This window comes from Adiantum capillus-veneris, chromosome 30 (genome assembly GCF_014529385.1).
Source record: "Adiantum capillus-veneris isolate H3 chromosome 30, ASM1452938v2, whole genome shotgun sequence".
Taxonomy (NCBI): Eukaryota; Viridiplantae; Streptophyta; class Polypodiopsida; order Polypodiales; family Pteridaceae; genus Adiantum; species Adiantum capillus-veneris.
The window spans coordinates 105,877,694-105,899,822 of NC_140960.1; the positions used below are offsets into that span (position 1 = coordinate 105,877,694).

At 42.8% G+C, this 22,129-nt stretch overlaps 1 protein-coding gene across 1 annotated transcript in view; it reads left to right on the forward strand.

Annotated features, from left to right (window-relative positions):
* LOC147418577 (uncharacterized) overlaps positions 1 to 12,731 on the forward strand; it is a 32,890-nt gene extending 20,159 nt beyond the window's left edge. Inside the window, exons 2-6 of the mRNA XM_086506613.1 lie at positions 10,031 to 10,804; positions 11,182 to 11,479; positions 11,564 to 11,808; positions 11,978 to 12,150; positions 12,234 to 12,731. Of these exons, the coding sequence (XP_086362739.1) occupies positions 10,031 to 10,804; positions 11,182 to 11,479; positions 11,564 to 11,808; positions 11,978 to 12,150; positions 12,234 to 12,459 (1,716 nt within the window). The 3' untranslated portion in view covers positions 12,460 to 12,731. The remainder of the gene's footprint in view (positions 1 to 10,030; positions 10,805 to 11,181; positions 11,480 to 11,563; positions 11,809 to 11,977; positions 12,151 to 12,233) is intronic.
* The last annotated feature ends 9,398 nt before the right edge of the window (positions 12,732 to 22,129 follow it).

The window sequence follows — 22,129 nt, forward strand, 5'->3', positions numbered from 1 at the left end:
CAGCACGACAAGGGTTCAGTCAGTCCAGTCAGTTTAGATTTAGAAGTGATTTGGCACTTTTGTGAGTCTGTTCGCAGACCGTGCATGCCCAGACACTTAGTGTAGATGCATATCCTCTGGTTGCACACAACATGATCATAAGCATTCCCATTAGAATCCATCAGAATCTTTCAGGGGAATTTTCCAGTGCATTTAGCCTATTTTACCTATTTTTGACATTTTTCACTTATTATTTTTAAGTGACTTTTGTTGGAAAGTAGGTAGGGCAATTTTGCTAAGTTTGTATATAAGCAAACCAAAGCTAGCACTTTTTGGCAGAAGAGGAAGCAGGAGCACTCGCTCAACAGGCAACTTCTCAGCAGAACCCCAAGCCCTAGCGTTTTTGCTCCACAGCAACCACCTAGCGTTTTTGGACCAGATCAGCCAGCGTTTTCGCTTTTGCAGATCCCTGACGATAGAAGCCTCAACAAGAGACCTAGCATTTTGCAGTTGCAGGCCATCCGGCGACAGCAGAGCCATTTTCAGCCCTAGCGTTTTTGATTTGCAGATCAGTCCCAGCTTTTTGCAGATTTACCGCGATGGAACATCAAGAAACCTCAGCGTTTTCAGTTTTCAGCCCTTATACACCGCAGATCAAGTCCCGAACCTCGCAGACCTCACCTTCCTGCAGCAGTTCCTCGCCGCACGGTCAGTTTCCGCAGATTTATAGTTTTAACATGGAAAACGCAGATTTCAGCATTTGCGTTTTCAGCGCGTCGTCGTCCCATCATCGTCATCGACATCGTCACCGACATAGAGTCAGAATTCAGCAGACACAAGATTTGCAAATTTCAGCCCTTAGCATTTTCAGATTTCAGCATCTGCATTTTCAGCGCGTCGTCGTCATCGACATCGTCACCGACATAGAGTCAGAATTCAGCAGATAAAGATTTGCAAATATCAGCCATTAGCAGTTTCAGATTTCAGCCCGTCTCGTCGTCATCCTCATTGTCGTCGACATCGTCGGCAAGTCCATAGCATTGTAGAGATTTGTGCAATCAATAGTAGACCGCTCTCGCCATAGAGAGTGGGGCCTTCGGAGGAGGGTTTTGACAACATTCTGGTGTCGTATTCTTCTTCCTCTATCTCTCAGTCTCATACACTTTCACACACAGTGTCCATTCACTTTGTTTGTGTCCATTGCACTCTCTCATTAAGAACGGAAGGCTCTCCCTTCCATAAGAACAAAAGGAACCTTGAGCACAATTCGGAGCACTCATCTTGAGCAAAGTTCAAACATTCATTCCGCTGCATCTTACATTGGTATCAGAGCTTTGGCAGTGTTTTGTATCACTCAAGGAAAGAACCACAAGAACCACAGAATGTTTTTGGCTTGTTGTGGTCGCACGTAGCCCAAGATCTCTTGGGCGTGTCGATTCGTGTTTTTGAAGAGCGACAGGAAACCCAAGAAAGAAGGGCTTGGCCAGCCTCCCCTTGTGCGTCTTTTCACTCATTGAGAGCGGACCGTGCACTTAGCGGCCGGCCAATCGATGTGAGGTGGGAAAAAGCAACCTTGGTGTGAGCGCAAGGCCGCCAAGGGGTGCGCCCGCGGAAAAGAGCAGAACTCGGGTAAAGAGAAGATTCTTCTTGAACACGGATTGCAAGCGAAAGAAGACCCTCAAGACCTGCAAGAACCTCAAGAATTCAAGAACTCCAAGAACCAAGACCCCCAAGAACCCAAGTTCCTCGTGAACTTAAGAACCCAAGACCACAAGAACCCACAAGAACCCACGACTTCAGTGGATAGTCATCACTCGAAGCGGAATGGATACTTTGCTTGGAGGTGATGAGCATGAGAGAGGTGAAGAAGACTTTTTCCCACTAGGAGGTTTTTCCGATCCTCCCCCTTTCCCATCTACTTCAAGGATTGCACTAACTCCTATGGAGGCTTTCGACAAGATGGTGATGGACATGAAGTTAGACCGCGAAGCACGAAAAGCAGAAAGAGAAGCAGACAGAAAGGCCTACGAAGAAGAAATGGCAGCCATAGAGCATAACTACGACTGGGAAGAAAAAGAAAGTCAAGCCAAATTGGATTGCGAGAACAAAGAAAGAGAAGCACAATTTGATCGCGAGAACAACGAAAGACAAGCAGAATATGACCGCGAGAACAAAGCAAGACAAGAGAAGAGCGACCAACACATGAAAGAGTTCTTGCGATTCTTTCCTCAAGTGCAGGCGCACTTTGCAGAGATTCAGGAGACGGAGACTCTCTCAGTCTCTTCTTCCCCCAAGCATGACACACAGGATTTGCATGATTATGAGAAGCATGATGATTTGAATGACAATGAATTGCATGATGATTTGAATGATAATGATGAGCATGATAATTTGGATGACAGTGACAAGCATGATGATTTGCATGATCAAGAAGTGATTTCTCACAAGCATGATGATTTGCATGATCAAGATGTGATTTCTTACTAGCATGATGATTTGCATCATCAAGATGTGATTTCTCACAAGCATGATGATTTGCATGAAGATGATGTGATTGTTCACAAGGATGATGTGTTAGTTGATACTTTCTCTAGTGAAGCTAGCCTCATTGCAGATTCGATCAATCACGAAGAACCGATCTTGGCTCTCGAGCCTAGGTCCCAAGAACCCCCTCATGAAGCATCGGTCCTGGCTCTCGAGCCTAGGTCCAAAGAACCCTTACAGGAAGTACTATGTGTTCGCATGATTAGTCAGCACGCATTGTTCGAGTGTTTCATTCGTGATCGTTTCCTGTATTTTAGTTAGTGTCTTTATGTGATCCCTTTTACTCGGCATGACATATTGTACGTTGAGCACGTTTCACTCATGAATGAGCACGGATGTATGCGGATTATTCATGAAAAGCTGAAAAGTATGCATTCAAGAAAGTCACATTTCATGTCTCTTCCTTGGCACGACACAGTTGTAGAAAGAGCACAAGAAAGAGAATGAGCACCAAGCATGGGCATTTCCGTTGTGAATTGCCACAGTTGATTGTTTTAGATCAGAAGAGAAAGATTCGATCTCATTGTTTGCGTGTGTGTGGTGAACGGTTTGGCACTCCGTGTCTTTGTTCATCTACATTGCATGCACAGTCTATTAGGATGACATGATTTTTTCCAATCACTTTACATGGAATAGGTATGTTCATGGTTTTGTGTTGGAAATGGTTTCAGGAATTTTCAGCCATGCAGATTCTTGAAGAAGAAAGAAGCATGACTCTCGACGAAGTTGAAGCATCGAAGGAGCCTCATAAGTTTTTGTGTCGCTTTCGACGCGGTCCAAAGAAGAAGACTTTGCAGGCCTTTATGAAGTTCAAGTACCGCGCGACCCACACATCAGAGTGGGCCAGCGAAGAGTCCCTTCCAGGATTCCGGATGCTATTGGCGATGTCCCTCGACGCCATTCAGTTCGGTACCAGTACCTCACTTTGAAAAGGAGGGGATGTCACGTGACACATCCAACCCTATGTGTCCGTGGACAAGCTACAACACCACAAGGGTTCAGTCAGTCCAATCGGTTTAGATTTAGAAGTGATTTGGCTCTTTTGTGAGTCTGTTCGCAGGCCGTGCATGCCCAGACACTTAGTGTAGGTGCATATCCTCTGGTTGCACACAGCATGATCATAAACATTCCCATCAGAATCCATCAGAATCCTTCAGGGGAATTTTCCAGTGCATTTAGCCTATTTTACCTAGATTTAGAAGTGATTTTGCACTTTTGTGAGTATGTTCGCAGACCGTGCGTGCCCAGACACTTAGCATGATCATAAGCATTCCCATCAGAATCCTTCAGAATCCTTCAAGGGAATTTCCAGTGTATTTAGTCTATTTTATCTATTTTTGGCATTTTTCACTTATTCTTTTTAAGTGACTCTTGTTGGAAAGTAGGTAGGGCAATTTTGCTAAGTTTGTATATAAGCAAACCAAAGGTAGCACTTTCTGGCAGAAGAGGCAGCAGGAGCACTCGCTCAACAGACAACTTCTCAGCAGAACCCCAAGCCCTAGCGTTTTTGCTCCACAGCAACCACCTAGCGTTTTTGGACCAGATCATCTAGCGTTTTTGCTTTTGTAGATCCCTGGCGATAGAAGCCTCAACAAGAGACTTAGCGTTTTGCAATTGCAGGCCATCCGGCGACAGTAAAGCCATTTTCAGCCCTAGCGTTTTTGATTTGCAGATCAGCCCCAACGTTTTGCAGATTTACCGCTCAAGAAACCTCAGCGTTTTCAGTTTTCAGCCCTTATACACCGCAGATCAAGTTATGAACCTCGCAGATCTCACCTTCTCGCAGCAGTTCCTTGCCGCACGGTCAGTTTCCGCAAGGTTTATAGTTTCAACCCGGAAAACGCAGATTTCAGCATCTGCGTTTTCAGCGCGTCATCGTCGTCATCGACATCGTCGCCGACATAGAGCCAGAATTCAGCAGACACAAGATTTGCAGATTTCAGCCCTCAGCGTTTAGAGATTTCAGCATCTGCGTTTTTAGCGCGTCGTCGTCGCAACGTCGTCATCGACATCGTCACCGACATAGAGTCAGAATTCAGCAGATAAAGATTTGCAAATATCAGTCATTAGCAGTTTCAGATTTCAGCCCCCGTCGTCGTCCTCATCGTCGGCAAGTCCATAGCATTGTAGAGATTTGTGCAATCAATAGTAGACCGCTCTCGCCATAGAGAGTGGGGTCTTCGGAGGAGGGGTTTGACAACATTCTGGTGTTGTATTCTTCTCTCTCTATCTCTCAGTCTCATACACTTTCACGCACAGTGTCCATTCACTTTGTTTGTGTCCATTGCACTCTCTCATTAAGAACGGAAGGCTCTCCCTTCCATAAGAACAAAAGGAACCTTGAGCATAGTTCAGAGCACTCATCTTGAGCAAAGTTCAAACATTCATTCCGCTGCACCTTACACTCCGAAACAAGACTCAGAAGACTGTGTGTTGATTCATTGATGATTGCTTGAAAACTGAGTACAATAGGCTCCTTATATAGGAGACGAAGAGACACAAATAAAAAGACACGTCTCCTGGTGAAGAGACATGACTTTAGAAGTAAAGACACATCCTTTCGGCGAAGAGTTGCAACCATTGGGCGAAGAGTCGCACCCGTAGAGCGAAGGGGTGTGACCAGTCGTTGAAGGAGTGTGGCTTTTGGCGAAGAGACACGTCTTTTGGGCGAAGGGGTGTGACCATCCAAGTGCGGGGGTCCTCCTTGGCATGGCACTTCGCGTATCTGCAACTAGGAGTAGATGTAATACTGCAATATAATCACAATCGTGACATTTGCAAATCTGGTAAAGTCAAAACTGGTCGCGTAGTCAATTTCTCTTTCAAAGTTTGAAAGGCAATCACATCTATGGGTCCCCACGAGAAAGGGACTCCTTTCTGTGTCAAGATATGCAAAGGGGAAGCAACCTTTTGCAAATTTTCTAATGATCCACCGGTAGTAAGAACATATGTCCAAGAAGCTTATAACTTCATGGATATTCTTCAAATCGGGCCAATCACGTATAGTCTCAATCTTGGTTGGGTCCATCTGTACTTCTGCTGCTGAGATGATGCGTACCAGAAAGTGTATCTCCGGTAAGATAAATTCACTCTTCTTGGCATTGATCACCAACTTGTGATCTCACAATACCTGAAAGATTTGTATGCTTGGAGAAGACAACAATGTCATCAAAGAAAGTGCCAACAAAAGATCTGTACTCTTTGAAAATCTTGTCCATCATTCGGTTAAAAGTCGTTGGAGCATTGGTAAGGCCAAAAGTCATCACCAAAAATTCATATAAACCGAGGTCGTTCGAAAAGCTGTCTTGTAGACATCTCCCGGCGCGATTCGGATATGATGATATCCGCTTTTCAAATCGATCTTGCTGAAACAAGAGTATTCTTGTAGTCTATCAAGAATATCATCGTCCGATCGAAAAGCTTCATTCGGCTCACACGCTAAGGTGGCCGGTTCGGTGGTCTGCCATCAGGTATCAGATCAATAGTATGATCCTCAGGATGAGCTGGTGGCAACTCTCTTGGCATGCCCTCAGAAAAGCAATCGACATGAGTGTGGATAAAATCTTGGCGTTCTTTATCAAGTTTAGACATATTTGTCGTGTGTTCATCATTTAACTCTTTCAAATAGATCAAGTAAACAAACAGACTGGATTTCATTAATTTCGAAACGGCCGAAGCCGATACAATAGAGACAGACTCGCACTTCAATTTCACATCAAGTACAATTTTTCGGCCCTTTTCATTTGTCAATGTCGCTTTCTTCTCCCGATAATTGACCATGGCGTTGTTCTCCGTGCATAGTCTCACTGGCAATCGCAAAAAAAGGGGTGACTACCCAACGTCTCATAACTTGGCACTCTAGCGAGGGGAATTTACAAAGGGGGGCTAGACCACTTGCTATGTTGATCTATGCCAAGGGAAGTTGTCTGTTCCAGGTTGTTACTTAAGCTGCTTTGACGATGCAACACTCGTCTTCAAAGTGTGAGAACTAGGTTCGTTAGTTCCTACTTCATAAGCTGATTTGGGTGTCTTCGTCCACTTCTTCCTAGATGGTGACGACGGTTCACTTTGTTATGAAGCAGGTGCCCGCCATTTCCACCAAATATATTTGCCAATCTTCACCACTCCATGGAAAGTAAGTACTTTTCGAAGTGGATCCTTCGGCTTAAGCGCCGAGCGAATGCAAAAACTCCAAAAGATCCAGAGTACCTACCTTCACTTGCCGATTGAATTCTCCTCGAGAGGTAGTCTTGACCTCACGTTGATGACGTGTGTCTCTGCCCTAGCCGGCCTTGTTGATTGCATAGTTGATGAAGTTGGGAGAAGGGCCCTTTGGCACCTACCTCGCTTGAAGCTGCTACTTTTCAGGAGGCTCTCTAGCACCTACCTCGCAAGGCCCTCTTGAGTACATGCATGGGGGCATCTCGTTGTCCCCTGACGGTAAAGAGGTCTTTGCTTTGCTCCTTTGCCCTGTGCTGCACTGGAGTAGGCCTTGATCATCTGGTTGGTGATTGGTCTTGTGTGTGTTGTCTTACATCAAGTCACTGTGCCTTTGAACCGTCCCATTCCGGTCCAAAGACACTTGGGAGAATGAATTTCCTTGTCTCATTCCAGGCGCTTTAAATCTCGTGGCTTCGTTGCGTGCTTGTTGGTCGATACATTTGTGGTAGCATCCTTGTACTTGTCCTCACTTCCTGCGAAGCGGTCTCTGTCTAGTCCTGGAGTATTCCCCGCACGCCCTCTAGCCATGGCTCAGACTGATGTGTTGATTTCCCACGGACTCGGACCTATGTGCTGATGATTGCATATTGATGATGAGGCCAATCCAACTGCTGACCTCAAATGAAGGTGATTGATGAGAAGGACTGTCACAAGATGGGCACCACGTGCCAATAGAAAAGAGCAGACTGAACAGACTTCTAGCACTTCTCAATAACAATTGAACTGAGAGAGAGAGAGAGAGAGAGAGAGAGAGAGAGAGAGAGAGAGAGAGAGAGAGAGAGAGAGAGAGAGAGAGAGAGAGAGAGAGACGACACGCGACTTGGAGTGGCGGAGTTCCACCCCAGAGAGTATTAACCCCAAACCTTGGCGCCCCTTTCGGTATTTCTTTATATTGCATCAACACAGTACAAGCCGGTACTTCAGTCTCTGCATGTTCTCCAGGAAGCATACCAGAGAATGAGCCCTTAGCATATATTTAGAGGCCCTTGGCCTATGAAAGCAGTTTACATGAAAAGCCTTCAAACTCAATAGCTTCTGGTCCAAAAGCAATGCCAAAAAGCTGCCAACATAAATCACGGAATTCCGTACAATTGCCAGCGCAAAATGCGGAAATCCGGGCTTGCCTGTCAACACTGTCAGTGTGATTTTCGGAAACTGCCACGTCATCCCTACTTTATTTTAATTCTTTATGTCACTTGGGGCCCCATCGAATGGGGTCCCATAAGTTGGTAGGACTTCTTCTTCTGTTGCTTGTTCTTCTTAGGGTTTAGGCCCCTCGGCCGGCATCTGCAAGTTGGCTCCATTCTTCAGGGCTTGACACGTCAGCAATTTGTGACAAGGACACTTGACATTGTGCCCCCACGGCTTTCCGGTGACTGGCTGCTTGCTTGAATGCAGCTTGCTTTGCATGGAGGGATTCCTCACCTAGAGCCCTCACCTTTGATGAAGAGAGTTGACGTCGCCTGCCAACTTGGTTAGCCCTCATGGTCACTGTTTCGCTTGCATTCCATGTATGAATGAGCCATGGCTGAGCTTCTGCCACTGGGTGTGTCACTTTGCAACCCCGGTCACGTTTCCGGTGACCTAGTGCGTTTGCATCGCTAGCTCGCACATCTGGTGGCATTTCTTGGTAGTACTTGCGTACAATGTTGATAAGTCCCAGCTGTTGCATGGTACGAGTTTCGCTTTGATACCAAGTGTTACGGGCGGAGTTTGAGGGCTGATTCTCAACACCCCCGTGAAACGTAAAATCTGAGATCTTTGTCGATGAAGTGTTATCAATTTGAAGTAACTTAAAAACTGATAAGGGTGAAGAGCCTAGAAAGTTGTATCAGAGTTGGAGGTTACCATAAGGTTGGGCAATAGGCAGCAACCCAGGGAAATTTTTTTACAGATTGAATAGAAAAAGGGTGTAATTTATTTGTAAAAAATTCACACATAAGGAGTTTTTACCTCTCATGAGTCGTGAGTGTCACGTGCACATCTAACCCTATGTGCATGTGGACAAGCTACTTCAGGTCCAGGGTTCAGATCAGCTTAGGAAGTGTTCTGGCACCTTTGTGAGCCTGTGCGCAGGCTGCGCATGTCTAGGCACTTAGAGTAGTTGCATATCCTGTGGTTGCTTAGTGAGAGTATTGAGGGTAGGGTGCACATGTACATGCCCTTTTTTTTTTCCTTTTCTCATACCTGAATTGGATTGTAGCCAAAGGTGTGTCCGATTTGTCCCATAGGTTGACTTCGGCCTCTAGTGATGTTAATAGTCTTCTCTCTCTCTCTCTCTCTCTCTCTCTCTCTCTCTCTCTCTCTCTCTCTCTCTCTGTGCTCAACATTTTGTTTCTGCTCGAGCTGCATAGACATAGAGAGAGCCTGATGAGAGGAGAGGCTAGCCAGTCTCAGAGACACATCACAGACTTCTTTAGAGCAGACATTGGACACCGAGAGGAGCTACTACCACAGCAGATCTTGTCGCCTCACACTAGAGGCACACTGATCGATCGAGCGATCGAGCTGGGGAAATCTAGATGTCCACGACTGCGGAGGACTACACAGCATCGACGGAGGCTACATCAGAGGATTCGGATCACTTTGGCCCGACATGCACGACGCCCGGTCAGACTACTGTCCATGGAGGAGCTTGATGAGATCCGCCAGTGACCGATGCTGGATTTCTCGTGACTTGTGATTTAGCTATCCCAGCTAGCTGCTTAGTTCACACCTACCAGTTTAGGATCCCATAGTACTTTTATTTTATCATTTTATCATTTTGTCATTTCATTTTGTTACTGTATCAGATTCACCCCATTGTAACGCTATGGTCTCATAGGTCATTTTGGCCTTTTGAAGACGTTAATATAACATTTCATTTCATTTCATTCTCTCTCTCTCTCTCTCTCTCTCTCTCACTCATCTTTGTGATCATGAGTCTCTCATGTATACTGTTAAAAGTGACAGTTGAAGGTACACTCAGATGGCATAGATTATCGGCAAATCAGTGCCCACCACCTCTCACGCGGCACATCTCCCTCTCGAACAATGCCAAGGTCGATAGTAATGGAATCAAGCAGTATCATTGATATGTCAGTGTTTGTCTTTCCATTTGGTGCAAGGAGTCTCTTTTCCATTAACTGGTATCCTAAACTGCACCAATACTGTTAGGTGTGTTTGTCTCTTCATTCTGTTTGCTTTATTTAAGGTAAATGATTTATTGCTGATTGGAAAGTAGTGATGATGAACTTGACACCATCCAAGGCACAATTCTCTTAAGATGGGGTGCTTATGTTTTCAGGTTTTTCAAGTGGAAAGAACGAAGACAAAACCTTTTACAAATGGAACTCAAACTCAAGCCCAGACTCAGGGAGCTTGGGGTAGAAATCCTGCAGTTACTGCTGTCAAAGAAGGAAAGAAGGGTCAGGAGACAAATGAGAATATTTTGGCACAGCTTTTACCTTCTGAAAGGTCAAAGGTAGAGTTTCCGAAACCTGCAAGTTTCAACACATCAAGTCAACCAGGCTCAAGAATGAATACGAGAGTTTCTTATCCTGGCCCAGAGCTGGTGGAGGTGCCACTAAGAGCTGATTCTGATAGCGCATTATCAGACGCTGACTTTGATGATGATAGTGACTGGATTAGGAGCGACCCATGTGATTCTGATGCAAGTGTAAAAAGTCTTGCGACGAGAAAGCGAAATAAATGGTTTCAGTCCTTTTTTGACACACTTGATGATTTGTCCAATGAACAAATTATGGAGCATGATCGTCAGTGGCACTGCCCTGCCTGCTATGGGGGTGTTGGAGCGATAGAGTGGTATAGAGGCTTGCAACCTCTTTTAGCTCATGCAAAAACTCACAGAACAAAAAGGATTGGTCTTCATAGAGAATTTGCCAATGTACTGGAAGACGACCTTGAAGTACGGAGAGCCGGAACTGGTTCTTTGGCAGAAACTAAGTTTGGCAAGTGGAAGGGTTTGCGGAATATTGATGCCACAAAAGACGTGATGATCGTGTGGCCTCCTATGGTGGTAATTCAAAATACCCAACTTGATCATGATGAGCAAGACAAGGTATGTACTTGTTTCAGAAGGCTGTGATGGTCTTTTGAGATTGTTGAGGAAAGATCGTTTGGGTTTTTGAACTCCTAGTTTTATGAGTTCTGAAAATATGTAGCTGACGCGTGCCCATGCGTGTGTTTTTTTCTGAAGAAAATTTATTTTGGAGGTGCCAATGTGTATTAATCAATAGATGTTTCAATAACTGTTCCTTTTTTTTGGCTTCCTCCATATCAAACAAGAGAAAAGGGGGTAACTAGGGTGGTGTGATAAGAGGGACAGAAAATATATTGCAGGGTGAAATCTGTGCTTTGTAGTGTGAATTTATACACCATTCTTAACGTCTGTTTAGTAAATATACTTTGTCAGCCTAATGAATGTTTGTGCTGCAGTGGATTGGCATGGGAAACAAGGAGCTTCTAGATATGTTCAAGGAGTACAGCCCATCAAAGGCAAGGCACTCATATGGTCCTCAAGGGCATAGAGGAATGAGCCTGGTCATCTTTGCTGAATCACCGACAGGATATTATCATGCTGAACGCCTGGCAAGAGCCTTCAAAGAAGATGGCAAAGGCAGGGAGCAGTGGGATAGACCAAGCAAGATTATATTCCATCCAGGTGGTGACAGGATCTTGTATGGATATATGGCAACTGCAGAGGACATGGATATCTTCAATAAACATAGCTCAGGTGAGCTCTCTCTTGAATGGGAGGCTTCAAATGTCATGGCTCCATCGCAGGGTTTTGACACCTGTTTTCCTGACATTTTACCAGGTAAAGCTAAGCTGAAATGGGAGCTCAAAAAATACAATGAAGCTGTTGCTGAGCCCTTGACACAGATGGATAAGGACAATCAGCAACTTAATTATTATAAATTTAAGGTACAGAAGCAGAAGGAACACAGCAAAATCCTTGAAAAATCTATGAGCATGTTCACCAGAAAGCTGGAGCTGAGGGAGGAAGAAATTTCTGTGATACGACAAAGAGCCACAGAACAACACGAAGAGAATCAACGAGAAGTACACATCTCATCTCTTTTATTGACGTCCATCTGATGAGAATTGTTGGTTTTTGGACTGTTATTCCATCGGTGGTTGGCAGCATGTAGAAATTTAAAGCTGGAATAGCCCTTTTTCTCTTGTAATGAAGAAAAGTGTGATGTTTTGTGATTTTATTCATCTTGTACAGATGGACGATCTTGAAAAATCATACAAAGATAGGATCGTTCAGATGCGAAAGAACATTACAAAACGAGAGAGAGAGATTCAGGAGAAGCAGGAAGAGTTCCAGCAAGAGCACATAGAACGCTGCCAACAACTTGAGAAGAAACTTGGTGAAGAAGAACAGCCCAAGCAGGCCAAGTAAACGGAAGATTTTGTATATGTTTAGTTATATGCAGCATTTTGCATTATTCCCATCATTGAAAATCTTTCCATGCCTACAGAGTTGAAGAAGCCATTGCCCGCCAAACGGAGATCGTTGAATTGAGTTTGCGAGAATCTGAAGACTACGAGTACAACAAGCGAGAGCTATTGAAGCGGCAACACAATAGAAAGATAGAATTTATGAGAAAGCAGTATGAGGAAGCTTTAGAGTTTGAGAAAGGGCTAGAGAAAGAGAAGCAAGAGTTGCTGGATCGCTACAGTAAGCAGGTGGAGAATACTTCCTAGTCATGCTGGACAAGTCTCTGAGCTCTCAAATGCTGTTTGGAACTTGTTTTCTGGGGGAACAAACAATGAAGGCCCCCTATTTTTGTAGCTGACAATACAGCTTTGCGTAAAGTTTAAATGGATTCTGAAGTCTGGTCTCCATGACAAAGAAAGTTTTATGCTAATCCAGTACTACTGCCATTAGTAGGTGCTGAAGATTTCTGTGGTCATTAGAATCCATGTATCTAGGGAATTGCCATCTAGACAATGAAGAAGCCACACTTGCATCCCAAGCATTCTAGTCAAATTGTGAACTCAAAGCATGTGATCTTCGTCCTTTGTCTGCCCTCAATGTCCATAGCAAGTCCAAAACAATAAGCTTTATGTGAATGCTTTACTCTAGACATTTGGATCGAGGTTCCTTAGCCCAATGGTATACGTCTTGTTAATGCCAGTCGTGAACACAAATGACTTTATGCTAATGAAGTTGAGTGCCACTAGTAAGCCCCCCCCATTTCGTGCCGGGACTGCCTCGGGTGTGGAAGATGCTCAATCTATATGTATTCTATAATGGCAGAGAGAGTACACTTTAGTGAAGGCTAAATGCCAAAAGTGAGAGAAGCTCACGTGCATGGGATAAAGAGGGGGAGCGAAAGAGAGAGAGAGAGAGGCTGCCTTCGGCGGCTGGTCGTACTCGTTAGATCAATGGAGAAGTGAGAGAATAAAAAGTGACCAAAAGTATTGAAAGTGATAAGAGAGGTCGCAGGAAGTCGAGATGAACAGAGGGTTGCAGAACTCTAGCAAGTGAGCCAAAACATCAAAAAGTTTAGATAAGGTAGACCCAGCTCACATAGTCCTTTTGGGAGGATGTAGGTATGATAAGCAACTTATGGGAACTTTTTTTTTTCTTTTTTTATGACCTCATCCCACCTTGTAAAAATATTCGAATGAGGATCAAAGTTTGATTCGTTTGAGCCTTTGAAGGCTTCCAACTTGATAGGAAGTATATGAGAGATGGTAGGAGGTAGCAATTTGAGATAAAAACTTGGAAGATGGAGTGCTTGTTGGACATGGGAAACGGCTTCATCTTACGGTTTGACGAACACTTCAACATCCCCCATGGTACCTACTTGTCTTAGGTTGCACACATACAAACAGGCTTAATAATAATGGCTACCAAACAATTTAAACGGACTCAATGCACAAGGCCACTTTGTGGACAAATGACCACCCACTCTGCCTTTGAAGTGAAAACATACCTGCACGTGAGCACATAACTAAAATATTTCTCCAAATAATCTAACCAATCTAAAACCCAAAAATGTTAAGGTGAGAGTGACAAGTAACCTTTGGTCTAACCAATTTGGGCTAATCTTACAACTTGGTACCACTTCAATATGATTTGTAACCATTACGATAGTGATTCACTTATAACTGCTTGGGTACTTTTTCCCCTCGTCAAGAGGTTTTGTTTCCCTAGCTTGTATGTGCAATAGACATATGCATGATGTGCTTGTAAAATTTCAAAGACAATTGAGAGAGAGAGAGAGAGAGAGAGAGAGAGAGAGAGAGAGAGAGAGAGAATATGCACGAGCATAGGTGTGTGCATGTATAGAGATGGAGACAAAGAGCAACGAAACAAGAATTGGGTACAATCTTTTTGTGCGCGAGAGTAAGCATGTCTCTCTTGTATGCATTTTATTTATAGATTAAGTCCATAATTATTCACTTGGACACAAAATAATCATTGCTCATAATGAGCTTACAAAAAATAATAATTGATTGTTCAAATTGCTAACTAATCCATTGACATAAACTATTTATTGCACTCATCTATCTATCAATCTCCAAAAGGTGACAACACCATCACAAAACTAAAAGCCATTGCGCACATTCTTGCACCTAGCCACTCATTGCTACGTAAATGTCTTCAACGTGTAGTCTTTTCTAGCCTTGTCCTTTCATGGAGTGTTTGGAGGAGCCTTTGAACACTCTCCATGAAAGGACAAGGCTAGAAAAGACTACATGTGCGTTTTTAAAACTAAAAATTTACAAAGGATGAATCACGCTCCATACTTAACAATCTCTCACTTGGAGATTGATCTCCACACCAAACGTATGATTGCTTCTTATTTTAGCTTCTTATCTTTGAATGCCGATTGAAGATTAGCAAAAGCTCAACTTCCCCTTGTTAACCAACTTTGTTAACATGTCCGTCGGATTTTCACTTATGTGCACCTATCCTAGCTTTAGTTGTTCCTCTTCCAAAAGAGTACGTATAAAGTGAAATCTCACCTCAATGTGATTTTTCTTTGAATGAAAAGCTGAATTCTTTGCAAGATGATTGGCACTTCGACTGTAACTATACAAGACACAATTGTCTTACTTGTATCCAAGCTCCTCCAAGAATTTATGAAACCACATAATCTCTTTGCTTGCCTCCGTCATTGCTACATATTCTGTTTCCGTGGTAGAAAGTGAGACCACTTTCTGCAACTTTGAAGCCCAACTTACTATTGTGCCTCCAACTGTGAAGACACAGCCAATAATGCTCCTTCTAGTGTCTTTGTTACCTGCCATATTTGCATCAGCATACCCTTGCAAGAAAATGTTAGTGTCTCCAAAATACAAAGCATTCGTGGTTGTCCCCTTCAGGTATCTAACTATCCACTTCAAAGCTTGCCAATGCTCTTTACTTGGATGATCTATGAACCTACTCACAACTCCCATTGCATTGCAATATATGGCTTTGTTCAGACCATAGCATACATTAGAAAACCTACCGCTGCAATATATGGAACTTTAGACATATAGGCTATCTCCTCTTGTGTCTTTGGACACATATCCTTGGTTAGTTTAAAGTGACTAGCCAAAGGTGTAGAAATCGATTTTGCATCTTGCAATGCAAACCTTTCTAGTACGTTCTTGATGTAATCCTCTTGAGATAGCTTTACTATCTTCTTCGTCCTGTCCCTTGATATCTTTATACCGAGTATCCGCTTTGCTGCAGCTAAATCTTTTATTAAAGAAGATTTGGACAGCTCCTCTTTTAGCTCTTTGATCTCCTGTATGTCAGCACTTGCAATCAGCATGTCATCAATATACAACATCAAGATGATGAACTTCCCATCTCCCAAATTCTTCTTGTAGACGCAGTGATTTGAGTTGCATCTCTTGACTCCGTGATCCAACATCTCCAGAATCCGTGATCCAACATCCATCAATCAAACTTCAAGTACCACTGTTTTGATGCTTCCTTTAGACCATACAAGCTCTTCTTTGATATGCAAAATACTTGGTCCTTACCCTTTACTTCATATCCCTTTGGTTGAAGCATGTAAATTTCCTCCTCTAAGTCACCATGAGGGAATGCCATATTTACATCCATTTGCTCAAGATTGAAGTCATGAGCAGTCACAAGGCTTGGGACAAGATTAATTGAGTTCATTTTGAAAATAAAAGAAAACATTTCATTGAAATCAATACCTTTCTTTTGAGAAAATCCTTTTACCACAAGCTTGGACTTGTACCTTTTCTTCCTACCTTCCTTCAGCTTGTACACCCATTTGTTCTACATTGCCCACTTACATTTAGAAAAATCAACCAACTCCCATGTTTGGTTATGATGTAATGAGTCCTTATCCACTTGCATGCTCTTCATCCATTCTTCTTTGGATTCGTGTTTCATAGCTTTTTTGTATGATTCCGACTCTCCAGAATCTAAGACCAAGAGATGGTTGAAGGAAGGAACAAACCTTTCTGGAGGTCTACTAGCTCTCGTAGATCTTTGGGACAGAGATTGAGACTTCTCGTTTGATTGAAGTTGTCGTACATTGTCACCCCTTGCACTCCTTGAATCTTCACTGTCCTCAAGCTCCATGCACTCATCACCTATATCTTTTGTTTGTTTTCTCTCCAAGTAATTTTTGTACATATTTTGTTCGTTGAAAATTACATCTCTACTTCTAAAGATTTACCGTCTTTAGGATTCCATAGGCGATATCCAAAGTCAGCTTCTCCATAGCCAATGAAGAAACAATTTTTGGACTTTGCATCCGACTTTAACCTTGCTTCTATCTATGTGCATAAATGCCTCAAATCCAAACACTTTGAGAAATGCATAAGTCAGCGGTTTATTTGTCCATGTCTCTTTTGAAACTCCCCCATCCAATGCCATTGAGGGTGACCGGTTGATTAAGTACACATATGTACTTACTACTTTCACCCAAAGCTCACACGGTAGGCCTGCATGTATCCGCATGCTTCGTGTTCGCTCCATGATTGTTCTGTTCATCCTTTCCAAAATGCCATTTTGTTAAGGTGTCCTTGGATTGTCCTTTGTCTCCAAATGCCATTTCTAGGATAAAAGCTTTCAAAAGCTTGGTTGCAATATTTACCTCTATTACCGGATATGAGGCATTTAAGCTTGGTATCTGATTCATTCTCCACAAAGGCTTTCCACCTTTGAAATATGAAAAACACATCGGATTTATTCTTCGTTACATAAATCCATGTTTTCCTAGTTGCATCATCTATGAATGTTACATAGTGCAAATAGCTACCAAGGGATAGTGTGCTTGCAGGACCCCAAACATTAGAATAAACCAATTCAAGTTTTTAATTTTTCTTTCATTTACCGCATATGCCCAAGCATTCGTATTTTTCTTTGGCACTCATATGCCCAAGCTGATAGTGCCACACCACACTGTCGACTTCTATAGCTGTTGCACAAGTTGAAGATTACGTACTGACAGTACACAAGTAAAGTGTATTGACCTTTTCTCCTTTGGAAACCACCAAAGATCCATTTGAGATATTCCAATATTATTTTCAAATGCAAATGTTGTGACTTTCATCGTCCAATTGTCCTGTAGAGATCAAGTTTTTGCAAAGAGAAGGAATATGCTTAACATCTTTAAGCTTCCATTGATTTCCATTAGCAGTTTTGACACAAACTGTACCTTTACCTATAATTTCACAAGCTTCATCATCTCTTAAGTATAAATATCCAAATTACCTTTGGTGTAATCTTGAAAATTCTACTTATACACTGTCGCATGGAATGAAGCCCTAGAGTCTACTATCCAAGAATTAGACACATTGTCTGATGGGAGAATTAGAGCATCTTGTTCTACTTGCCATATTGGCCTCTGATGTTGGCTTCTTTTGTTGGGACTCCGACTCCTTCTTCTTCTTGGACCAGTAATCCTTCTTGATGTGGCCCTTCGTGCCGTAGTTCTAACATTCAAGAACTGACTTTGTGCGTGACTTGCTCTGCCTTGAACGATCACGATTCTTTTGGTTTTGAACCTTTCCTTCGATTTTCCCCTTGTTTTCACTCACAGTGCAACACTTGATGATTCACTTGTGCTTCTCTTTCGTATTTCTTCACTTAGGAGAACACCCACAACATCATCAAGCTTAAGAATCTTTGTGTTTGAGACAGAGTTACTTACAACCATCATAAGCTTGTCCCAACTATCCGATAGAGATGATAGTATAAGGAGGGCTTGCACTTTGTCATCGAAATTGACCTTCACCAATTGAAGTTGACTTATGTCGTTGTTAAAGTCGTATAGGTGTTATACAACTGAACCACTCTCTGCCATTTTTAGATTGAACAAGCGCTTCATGAGAAATACCTTATTGGATGCTGATGGTTTTTTGTAGAGGGCGTCGAATGACTTCATCAAGTCCTCCGTGGTCTTCATCTCCAAATTATGAAGGTGATAGTTGACGCCAAGCTTAACCGGATTGTTCCTAATGTCTTTCGGTCACGGACAATCCATGCTTCATTTGTCATCATTGCGGGTTTCTTTGCAAGACCGTCAAGAAAATCTTGCTCTAATACTAGTTGTTAGGAAATAAGGCGTAGCTAAGTAGTTATTAGAGTAGTTTACTTAATATGGAGAGAGATAATTTTCACACACAAGAGATTATAGAGCATAGTAGAGTGGAGAGAGAGAGAGAGAGAGAGAGAGAGAGAGAGAGAGAGAGCACATATGGTTGACCCCATGTGGGCTACGTGCATGGGAAAGCAGACACTCAATGTCTTTAGTAATTCAAGCTAGAAGTATGCTACAAAGGGATTATCCCCTTAATGGAACTCCAACCTTGCTTCACTCTCACCACCTGACACACACACACCTTGTTTCATCAACTTCAGAATGCATTTTGTGTGTAGAAGAGGCCTCCTTTTATAGGCCAAAAGGGCTTCCCTCTCTCATGAAAGACAACCGTGTGTAGCTGCCCTTGTGTAGACAAGTCCAAGTTGGACTCTCCAATGTGCCCATATGTGGCTGTCCTTGAAAAGACAAGTTTGCTTAGAAATTGTTCGCCGACCATTGAATTCGGCCACCGGTCAAAGACTTCTGCCCACCACCCATCGGCCATTGACTATCGGCAACTAGCCAACCGGCCAACCAATCGGCCATTTTTCGACCACTTTCTAACTGCCATCCGGCCATAATATTATGACAAACCCAGTCTCGAACAAAGCTCGAGATTGGGCGTGAGTTTTGGTTTTCCAAAGAGTGATTTTTATTATGCACAATGGCTTCTCCTTGTAAATAGAGTCTTACAAATGTGCATTTTTAAAATTAAAAATTACAAGGGGTGAATGAGACTCCATACTTAACATCCTAGAGGGTATAAAAGAGACTCTGTTAACCGTCACGGCTCATGGACACCATATCACTTACGAAGGACGTTGTATTATTTACTTGGTAGAGTCAGGTACCGGGCTTGTCGGTCCAATAGGAAAAGGGTAAGAGTGATCGCCCATGAGAGGCGCACTCTAACTGGAACATTCAAGGGATTAGTTGGCTAAGCATGGGAGCCCAAGTGTGAATGGGGTGAGCTTATATAAAAGTCAACTAAACCTAAAATTCACTCATTCTCTCATTTGTGCAATTGAAGAGTGCTCTTGCTCTATCTCCATCTTCTTCTTCTTCATCTCCTTGTGTGTGTGTGTGTATGAGAGAGAGAGAGAGAGAGAGAGAGAGAGAGAGAGAGAGAGAGAGAGAGAGAGAGAGAGAGAGAGAGAGAGTATGCGATCGAGCATTGGGACGGCACGACGGCGGCAAGGCGGTTGAGCGCGGCGTAGCGGCGTCTCGTCATCTTTGAGCTTACTAGTTTAGGCTTGCTGTGTGCTTGGAGCCATTTGTGGCTCGCGCGCGGTGTATCGGCAAGTTCCTTGCATTGACACGTGCGACATACGTGTACATTTTTGGCGCCATTGCCGGGGAATTGTTACGAGATTGGGCACCCTCCTGTTGTAGTGGTTAACTGCAATTGGGATAGCTGGGCGTAATGGTTAATTATGTGCTGTCTATTTATTTTACTAATTGAGTTGATGATGATTTTGTAGAGTGGAATGCGGGGAGTTGATGAAGAGGCGACGGCAATTACTCTTGGCCATTTTATATTTGCACAGTATCTTAGAACATCGTTTCAATAAGCCACTATGGCTCTGTAAATATTTGTAGTGGGAACTCCCCTTATGGGTCATGCAAGAACTAATGAGCTTCACTCATTTACAAAAGTGAAGTGGTTGTAAAAGAGGGGCCTCAATTTTTGGCACCTCAAACTCAAAAATAATATATTAAATACCAACTCCACAAGAGAGGTGCCTTGGAGTTTGGGGCTAGATTTAGGCCTTTCTCTTGCAGATTCTCTTCTCTACTCTCTTAAGCTATGGTTATTTTGCTGTGTACTCTCTAATCTAGTCTCCATCTCTTACACATCTCTTACACCTGCTTACAAGCTTGTCTATATCAATTCTCAGTTTATTGTGTGTGTGTGTCATAGTCTAGGTGAGTGTGTGTGCTTGGAAATTGGAAGAAGAGGTGGACAGTTTGATGGTGATGGCTTGAAAGCTTATGTTGAGTACTTTAAGCGGTCGATCTCCCCCTCTTCTCCCAACAGTGGTATCAGAGCCTCATGTTCGAGGATTAATCGGCACCAGATTTCAGTTTTAAGGAGTTTTCTCTAATCGACAAAACCCCAATTGCAATTCATCGACTTTGCAATTCAAGGATTCAAGGGTTCGTGGAAATTCAAAGTATAATTGATCGAGTTCACAGAAGAAAAACTCGATTGTTAATCAATTTTCAATTTTGGCTTAAAGACGATCAAGAACGGGTATGTTCAACGGTTAAATTTAAGCACTCGCTAAGCTTGCGTATACATGAAGATACGGACGAGAACAATCTGCGAGAACACCCTCCTGCACACAAGAAAAGCTAAATGTCAACCTCATCAAAAGCTACAGAAAATACTGTCAAAAGTATTGGCTTAGTTTATGCATCAATTCTTGCTTTTGTCTTGTAGCCTGGAAAACTTCTAGAGGTCGCCATCTCAATTTTTTTTGGCTTGAGTTGTTCTTCCACAGAATCCCATGCAAACTTAAAAGTTAAAGTTAACTTCAAAGACTTAAAGATAAGCTCAAAGAGGTATTTCAGTGGTCAGCCGTCCATTTCATCTTCAAGCTTAATAACCTTTAAAGAAGACAAACACCCTTTCAGTATCCTCAACACTTTGGCTTTGGACACAATTAGTAAGCCTTGCACCCCTTGGTCGGCACCACTACAAACACAACCGTAAAAATCACATACTCCGCCCTTCATTAAGAATTCTTGGGCCGCCAACCTTCAAAAAAAATTAAAATAAAATAAAAAAATCTTCGGCTGTCTTTCGGGATTGCTGATTGCCATTGCTTTTGAGATACGGGAGATCGGGTGCCACGAAATTCAACTGGCTCGGTGACACACCGTCGGACTGTCTATTCTCTGGCAATTTCCTAGCGCATCGCCATTCTGGACTGGACGCCACCGCTCTTTTTCAGCTAAGTACATTACATTTCTGTTATTTATTTTATTTTATTCCGCATATTGCATCTGTGAATATCGCCAAATAGCCTTTTTAAGCATTACCATTTAATTATTTATTTTTTTAAGAAAAAGAAAGAAAAAAAAGAGAAAAAAATAAAAAAAAAGAAAAAAGAAAAAGAAAAGTACGCAATCATGGCACATCTTCCTCATGCACCCACGATTGCAGAGCAACTTCAAAATTTGCAGCAGTCACTCACATATGAACGCATGCGAAGGCAAGAACTTGAAGATAAATTATTACATTCTGCACGCACCGAATCTGCACTGGCACCCAAGAAAAACAAAATTAGCAGAAAAGCCTTCACTTTCAAAGATTTTGATGGCACTAAAGATGCTAGCATGGTTCTAGCATGGGTTAGTCAGTTAGATGACTACTTTCATGATGAAGACTTTCCCGAGCGTGAAATGGTAAAGTGTGCATCCAATCATCTCAGTAGCAGCGCTGCATTGTGGTGGAACGCCACCAAACAACATGGAAGAAGACCACGCACCTGGAATGCATTCAAAAAAGTGTTTTTACCCCAATTTTTGCCAACACAGTACAAAGCTAAAGCACGACGTCAATGGGATTTAATTCGACAGGGTAGAAATGAAGATGTACAGGGTTACACTGACCGTTTTTGGAATTGTCTAATTCAATTGCAAGCTATTGAACATGTTAGTCGCAGGAAATTGAAGCGAAAGTACATATCATGCTTGGCACTACAAATTAGTGCTGAGGTAGATATGTTCGAACCAGATTCTCTGTCAAAGGCCACTAATTTGGCTCTCAACGCAGAAAAGAAGAAAGGTGGACATTC